Source organism: Marmota marmota, unplaced genomic scaffold, assembly GCF_001458135.2.
Source record: "Marmota marmota marmota unplaced genomic scaffold, marMar, whole genome shotgun sequence".
In the NCBI taxonomy this organism is placed as follows: domain Eukaryota; kingdom Metazoa; phylum Chordata; class Mammalia; order Rodentia; family Sciuridae; genus Marmota; species Marmota marmota.
This window is the reverse complement of record NW_025999977.1, coordinates 26,504,301-26,512,593: the sequence shown is the minus strand read 5'-3', so window position 1 is coordinate 26,512,593 and position 8,293 is coordinate 26,504,301. Positions and strand designations below refer to the sequence as shown.

General features: G+C 48.0%; 1 protein-coding gene across 1 annotated transcript in view; it reads right to left on the bottom strand.

Annotated features, from left to right (window-relative positions):
• Positions 1-1,762: 1,762 nt before the first annotated feature.
• Positions 1,763-8,293, bottom strand: part of Thada (THADA armadillo repeat containing) — a 336,577-nt gene continuing 330,046 nt past the window's right edge. Inside the window, 3 exon segments of the mRNA XM_015479728.2 lie at positions 1,763-4,045; positions 4,048-4,363; positions 5,435-5,604. Coding sequence (XP_015335214.2) covers positions 3,891-4,045; positions 4,048-4,363; positions 5,435-5,604 — 641 coding nt within the window. The 3' untranslated portion in view covers positions 1,763-3,890.

Below are 8,293 nucleotides of genomic sequence, written 5' to 3'. Positions count from 1 at the left end.
GGGGCAGGCTGCCCGGGCGCCGGGGCGGCGTGCAGAGCTCGGCCCAGTTGGGTTCTGCTGGGTGGTGGCGGGAAGATACTTCACTCTCCGCCTCTGGGGTTTCAGTGTTGGAAAGCCCCAGCACGTTCAATGTGGCCGGGGTTCTGCAATTCTGGACGTGTCTTTCCCCGCCCGATCCTGTTAGGCTGACTCGCGCAGCTTTTATCTAGACCCTCGGTTTTGTACTGGGCGCGGGAATTGCAAAATGCAAGAATATTGCAACCGTCCGCCTGGCCTGGCGGGTTGGCGAAGGGTGCCCCGGACAAGGGGCAGGGGCTTTGGGCTTGAGTCCCTTAGGTGGCAGCTCGGGCCTAGCTGCACGTGGAGACTCTGTGGGGGTGGGGGCAGGAGCGGCCACGCGGGCGGCTGCCACGGCAGTCTAGCCCGGAGGAGTCCGGGCCCGTTTCTCCGCCCCTCTCCCCGCCCAAGCTCTGTAAACAGGGCTTGAGAGCCCGGGCCTGCTGGGCTGGGCTGAGTGTCTGAGGACAAGGCGCTGGCTTTGCTAATCACATCACAAGACCTTGAGCCTGGGCCAAAGGCGCGGAGTGGCGCGGGGCGTCCGGGGCGGGGGAGCCGACTCAGAGGACAGGAGGAAAGCTGGGACAGCAGTACAGGCATGGAAGCGACTTCCTCTACCCCTTCAGTCTGCGGGTCGGCTTGGTGTTTCCTAACCGTCTCGGGGATTGGGGTACAGCTGCCGGCCAAGGCTTCCTGCCCAGCGTAGCCTTGACCTGTCGCGCCTTCCAAGTCCTCACTCTCCCCGGCCGTGGGGGTCACAGTGCTCCGCCTTAGCTCTGTGCGGTCTGCAGAATTCCACAGCGGCAGCTCCGCGGCCCAGGTGGGGACACCCAGTGTTGCCTACCCGCAGCCCAAGAGCTTGCTCTGGGAAATGTGCTTTGCCAATCGGCCCCCGCTCCACACCCGAGACGGAGCGGACACCCCCACCTAGCGCCCAGCGAGGCTAAAGCCGCCAATAGCCCTTCTCTGACGATCTGGAATCTGATCCAGGGCACTTCTCAGTACCAGCTGCCCCAAAGCTGGAGACTGGCCCATGAATTCACCCACTTAGGCCTGTCTAAGCTGAACGGTCCAGGACCTGCCAGGGAAGGAACCTTGACCCACAGCCCCTTCCTAAATTGACCTTTCTAGTCTGCTTGTACTCCGTCCATTCTGCCGGTTAGTTATCCTGGGATGGAAGGAGGCCTGTCACTCAAGGAACAGGAGTCCCATGTGCTTGTCCCACCTCTGTAATCCCCTACTGCTCAAGGAGCTGGAGTCCAGGCAGGACTGGGAGGACTTTAGAATCAGAAATGTAGGGTTGGAGTTCAGGCCTTGTCCCTAGTATCCATTGAATGGTCCATTGAATCACATAATCTCTTTGGTACTTAGGTTTCCTTACTTGTAAAACAAAGATAAAAAAGATAAAATTCTTTCTTTACTCATCCCTCACCTTTGTCAAAGTGCAAATGTGATATCTGAAAAGGTGTATAAAAGACTCAAAAGTACAAGCTATCTTACGTATTAAAACAGATGGACAAAGCATGCCAATAGAAAAAGCCAGGCCTTGGCTACCACTAGATGGATGAAGGTCTATAGAAACATGAGTACAGAGCCAGGGGCCACCCAAATCTTGGACCCTAGAGCTCAGCACCAAGAGTAGGAAGTGACAATTGGCAGAGGTGACTTCTTCACTCTTTGCACCCATGCTGCACTGGCCTCTAGACAAGGGTGAGCTGCTTCTTTATTCTTTGTTGAAATGACCACAAGCATAAGAGTTTGAGATCCCAAGAGTAGTCTTCAAGGTTTCTCTGGGAAATGATCAGGAACGTGTGGAGCAGCCAGTTAATTCCCTAGCTACTGATATCAGGTTAATGACAAGATTTCAGATACAAAACCAGTGGAAACATCTGTCCCTCCAGCCCTCCCAGACTGGCCATAGCCAGCCAAGATAAAAATCTGATAATTCCCAGTCAACAGTGATGAGAACACCCACTGTGTAGACCTGGTAGGATTCTAGAGATAACATGTAAACATGTTCTGATACATGCTGTGGTACAGAGTACCTGCTAGTGTGAAATATTTTTACTATTACATAACTGCTTTTATTTCATTTCAAATAAGGAAAGGAGGAGTGCTCTCCTCTGCCAACAAGCTGGGCTTTGTTGGGTCCCTCTCAGAATTATTCTCCCATGGTCATCACCAAATTACCCCAGCAATCCCTGACTTCAAACCAACTCGGCCTTAGAACAAAAAAGAAGTATTAGGTTGGCAACTCTCCATCAGGTGTGGGCTACATAGATGCCTAACTAGGTAATTAATTCAGGATCACAAAAACCACATTTGGGGCTGAATGGCTGCAAAACCAACCAGGGAATTTCCTGTTCTCTTCAGGATAGAACTTTGGATATGGAATTGACTTCTTTAGTCTTCCTGCAGAGCCCTTTCTCCATGCTTCTAGCAGGGCTTTTTTAGGGTTGGATAGTTTTCTCTCAGAGAAACAAATTACACTTGAAAGCGCTGCTCTTCTGCCATAAGAAATGGCCATATTGAACTCTTTCCTCTCTAACCTGTGCCTTTAGACCTTCAATAAAATTCTGTGACAACTCTCCTGAAAAGTATTTTTAAAAATTCACAGGCCCTAAAAGTTTATATACTATGATTCAAACTAAGGTGGATGGGGCTGTGATCTCAAGATAACCGTGGGTAACACTTACTCTGAAAGTGTAAATTAAAAATGGCAAGCCCATCAAGATACGAGACCAGCAGCAAAATGTATGCAAGAGTGCCACCTGCTGGGTATCTGAGGAAGAGGACTGGGCTGGGCTTGGAAAGGCAGAAAACCTTTAAGGTTTCTAGATTAAATCATTGAAATGGATAGTGTCTGCTGGCATCTTAAATGAGAATCTTGTTACTGCCACCAAGCACATGATGGTAAACAGTGTAAGCATAAAAATGGAAAAATCATTTGGTTTGGCTCTCCTTTCCCTGTGTTCCTTCTAACAACCAAACTACAGGCTTTCACAGGGTGGCAAAATCAGGTTCCCTAACATTAGCACATATTTTGGGGAAAGATAGAAGGGACTCTCTACGACTCTTTTAATAATTAGGATGGAATGTGTACCACTTCAGGACTTACACGTACAGATAATAAAAATAAATTATTTGCAGGAGATTGATCCTTTCTTAATTCTCTCAGGATCCAACATTTGGAACATCTTTTTGTTTTGTTAAAATGGAATAAAATTTAGAAATCTGACCAAATGGGCTATTTTCCAACTAATCCATCCCTACATACAGTACTCCCCCCCCAAAAAAAAAGAAAAAACAAAAAGGAGGGGGGAGTTATGTGTATATTAGAACTCAATTCTATGTAGTCAATTCACATAGAGGGCGGCTATGGCTGGACATTAGCAGTCCTGGGGGACAGAAAAGGCTAATTCAGGCCTGCAGGTGGCCTGCACCTGGGGACAGAATAAATATTCAGTGTGGTAGCCTCACTTCCTACAGTAGCTGCAATAAACTAGGCTGCCTTGAATGAGTGAACTGAAGAAAAATCTCCCCTGTAGGAAATGACAGAAACCTAGACTTACAGCCATGGGGGAGGTATGAAGGGAAAACAGTTGAATTTGTTTGACGTGTTTCTGCAAGCCCAGACTCACGGAAATGGGGCAGGCATGAAGGGAAAATAGTTGAATTCATGTTTGACATGTTTCTTGCAGATTTAGAGGAATACTGGGGATTGAACCTAGGGCCTTATGCGTGCTAGGCAAGCACTTTACACTGAGCTACATACCCCAGCCCTTAAAAAAAAAAAAGTTATTCTTTTATTTTTATTTTGAGATAGGGTCTTGCTAAATTGCTGAGGCTGGCTTCAAACTTGCAATCCTCCTGCCTCTGCCTCCAGAGTGGCTGGGTGAGCACCAATGTACCCAGAGGCAAAAGCTGCTTCTGTTCTTAGGAGTTAGCTGACTGGCTTCTGCAGGAAGGATTGTGGCTCTGAGCACAAGGGGGCTTCTCCTTCCTTTCCTTCCAGAAAGGCCAGCAGCCTCAGGCCAGCTAATGTCCTTTCTTCCTGAATGCGCAGTCTGGTGAACTCCACTGTCTTCAAAAACTCAGCAGTGGGTGGAAGTTCTCTGAAGAGCTGAGAGAGGTGGTGGCGCTGCTCTGACACTGTCCTCTGCAGGTGACATAGCCTCTCAGAGCTAGAGGGAGGCCACCTAGACTTGCAAAGATGGAAGAGGTGTCTGCAGAGGTATTTCACAAAAGTTAGGGTCTCAGCCCAAAAGTTGACTTCTGCTTTTTCAAACAGGTAGTCTTCTTCCTCCTGTATCAAATGAAAACACTCAAAGTCAACCTTACGGGGAACGTTGATGAATCCCAGTCAGACCAAGCAGTGCCCTGCCAGATACAAGAGGTATGTCCCTTCTCCCACCCGACAGAGGGCCCACTCCCACCTGTCAACACCCACACCCTCACCACTTGCAGCCTTGAAGGTCACTGTCTATTTTCACTCCTTGTACTTCTCTACCACAGAGGAATTTTCCCCCCAGACTTAATGTGACCTTTGATAAAATGTGTTTGTAGTTCAAAGCCAAGATATTTTGGGGGCCTGATGCTGCTGAAAAGGAGACCTCCACAAGGGAGTAGGCCCTAGACCTTAAGGAACATGGAGAAATCAGAAGAGGGAGGAAGGTACCTCTTAGCTGCAGACAAAAGGACAAGGAATTACCAAGCTCAAGGCAGCAGCCTCTGAGTATGAGACCTGATTTCTAAAATGCTGCAGATTTTCAAGGTCATTTTATCACAAACACTTTATCACGGTCTCCACATTTCCCGTAAACAGGCTGCTTTTTGAACTCTTGGCCTGCTGTGGATGCCAAATTGGCCAGCAGAGTCAGACACTGGTGTCTGATGAATCTCCGTTCTCAGGATACTTTTACTGCGTGGCTGGGTCCTCAGTTTCCCACCTGAATCTGCACCACGCCCCCACCCACTAGGTGAATATTTTCTTTAAGCAGCAAGTTCCCTGGAAGGACCCCTAATTCTCTGGAAATGCTTCACCCCTAGATCTAACTGTGGGGAGCCCCACACTAACTCCAAGGCTGACTAATAAGCATGATTCATAATTATACTCTCAGCATCCAAATAACTTCTTTCAAAGTTCCCTCACCAGCTTTCCAGAAGGCTTGCCACTGGAATGCCAAGAGTGAGTGCGGGAGTGTTCCCAGTGCCCCCAGCAGCACCAGCAGGCAATCTCCAGATCCGTCCCTGCTCTGCATTCAGCATTCAGAAGCACACTTCAGCAGCCAGCTCACTAGGCCCATTGAGCCTCTTAGAGCCAGTGGGTTTAGGACACGCAGGTCCACCTCCCGGTGCCCTCAGTCCCAAGGATTACCTGGTTTGTGCTCTCCACACAGCTCACAAGGTCATCACCCTCTCCTAATAGCCATCCCAGCAGGATGGGAAGTCCAGGAACCAGCTGGTCCCACTGCTGAAGCAGGTCACACAGGACAGCCAAGGCCAAGGTGAGAGCTATGGAGGCATCCACCTGGCAGAAGGCAAATTCTGCAGAGATGGGAGGAGAGAGCAATGAATGAACTGTTCGGGGCCACCATGGGGGATCCTTCAGGACTCTGAGAACATGAAGGATCTCAGACAAAATCCCTGCCATCAGCTGGGCAAGGGAGTGGGTAGATGTGAATCCCCTCCTGAGTCCTACTGTCTACACTGCTAGAATGAGCCATAGTTGTACCCTGGCATCTCATGCCCCTATTCCCATGTGGACAGAATTAGTTCCACCTGCAGAACTAGACATTTCTATAAACAGATGGCTGTGTTCCAATAAAACTTGTTTATAGACATTGAAATATGAATTTCATGTGTGACAAAATATTATTCTTTTGATCTTTTTCAACTATTTAAAAATGTAAAAACCAGCCAGGTACAGTGATGTACGCCTATAATCCCACCTATTTGGGAAGTTGAGGCAGGAAGATAACAAGTTCAAGGCCAGCACAAGCAACTTAACAAGACCCTGTCTCAAAATAAAAATAAAAAGGGGGCTATAGCTCAGTGATGGTAGAGTACCTCTGGGGTCAATTCCTTGTACTGTAAACAAAAAAGAAGTAAAAAAAATTAAAAACCATATATAGTTCAGGGGCCATTCAAAATCAGGTTATGGGTTTGATTTCACTCATAGTTTGCTGCTGTCTTGGAGTGAATTTGTGTTTCAGACCCTTGACTTCCTGGTTTCCTGAGGGCGGGGTGCTGAAAGAGTAGAATGGGGTGTAGAAGGAGGAAGTGAGGTCCCTTGTGAAAACCATCGCTTACTTCACAGTTTGACCTCAGACAGTCCTAAATATGGAGTTGCAGGAGGCCGAATGTTGACACTTCCTCCAAGTCTGCCTCTCCTGTCCCCCACTTGACAGTGGGCTCTGCAGATCCCTCCCATACCAATACCTGCCTTTCAGTCCAGACCTAAGCTCTTCCAGATCCACACTTCCAATCTTAGCACACAGTCCTGCCTCTGACCATCTGGCCTCCAACTAGACCTGCTCAGCACACAGGGAGAAAGCTGAGAGTTGGAGTAGAGAATAGATGAAGGCTTCCCCAGGGTATTGAACCAGGCTTACTGAGGTGGCCCTACCATGGGCCTATGATGTGTCAGGCCCTGATCAAGTGCTTGGTCTTCAATCCTTCCAACACCTATGTTGTTTTGTTGGTACTGGAGATTGAACCCAGGGATGCTTGACCAGTGAATGCTAGCTACATCCCTACCCCTTTCTGAAACAAGGTCTTGCCCAGGCTGGCCTCGAACTTGGAATCCTCCTGCTTCAGCCTCCCAATTAGCTGGGATTACAGGTGTGCACTATTGCATGTGTGTGTGTGTGTGTGTGTGTGTGTGTGTGTGAAAACACACACACAGAGAGAGAGAGAGAGAGAGAGAGGAGGTATGGATATTGAAGCTAGGGCCTTGTGCATGCTAGTCAAGTGTTTACCACTGAGCCACATCACCAGCCCCCAACATCTATAAACTGGTTATTAACATCTTTGCTTCACAGATGAGAAAGCAGGGTTCAGACAGGGTAACCCACTTGTGCAGCCATAGAACGCCAAGTGGCTATAAAGAAATCAGAATGGATAACAAGTTTCACGGAGCATGCAAAGCACAGACTTGGAGGATCCGAATCAACATTCCAGAGATGCAGGTTTTTATGGTGAGATAAACAGAGTGGGTGACCATCAGGCAGGCTCAGGACTACTTAGAATTCACAGAGCAGAGCCTAGATTCATGGAGGCAGCTAAAAGGATGGATATCACTGTCCTCAGAGCCCTTTAGTGGTCTTTCTCCACGTTTCTTGCTCTGCAGCAATCCCTGGAAACAGGATTTAAACTGGGAAATAGGAAAACAGGAAGGAGGGGGTGGGGAAGAGGGGGCAAAAATGCATTTTGGCTGTAGGTTTGAGCCATGTGTTGGTCAGCCTTTTCCTACAATCTAATCTCCATTTTGATCTCTAGCTGATGGCCTGTGTAGTTTTCAACGGGTTGAGAATCTGCATGGAGAGGACCTCTTTCAGACCTCTAAAGAACTAAAACTAGAGTTCAATAGAGAGCAGATGCTGAAAACATACCTGCTTATGGCTATGGATACAAGAAAATCTTTTCTTTTCTTTTTTTTTTTTTTTTTGGCACTCGGAGTTGAACCCAGGGGCGCTTAACCATTGAGCCACAACCCCAGCCCTTTTTTTATATTTTATTTAGAGGCAGGATCTTGCTGAGTTGCTTAGGGCCTCACTAAGATGCCGAAGCTGGCTTTGAACTCACGATCCTCCTGCCTCAGCCTCCCAGGTTGCTGGATTACAGGCGTGCGCCATGGCGCCTGGCAGGAAATCTTTCCTTTATCCCACTTGATTTAGTTTCAGCACTGGCATGGAGACTGGCACAAAGAAGGCATTCAATAAATAGTAACTGGTATTATTCTTGATAATAAGAATGCTTTCCTCCTACTGGATCTTCACTTGCTTCTACTGCCCCATCCCTATTTAGCCAGGGAGGAAGTGCTGATATGGGCAGGTTGGGAGCAGGTGCAAGTATGTATTGTTGGCGGTGGTGCTCCGTGAATCCACCTCAAGGCACAAACTACCCCTACCTATCCTGCAGGAAGACGAGGGGAGAGCTGCCCTACCCAGACACGATGAAGGTGTATTTGCCTTGATCACTTTTAGTCATTAAAAAAAAAAAAAAAAAAAAAAAA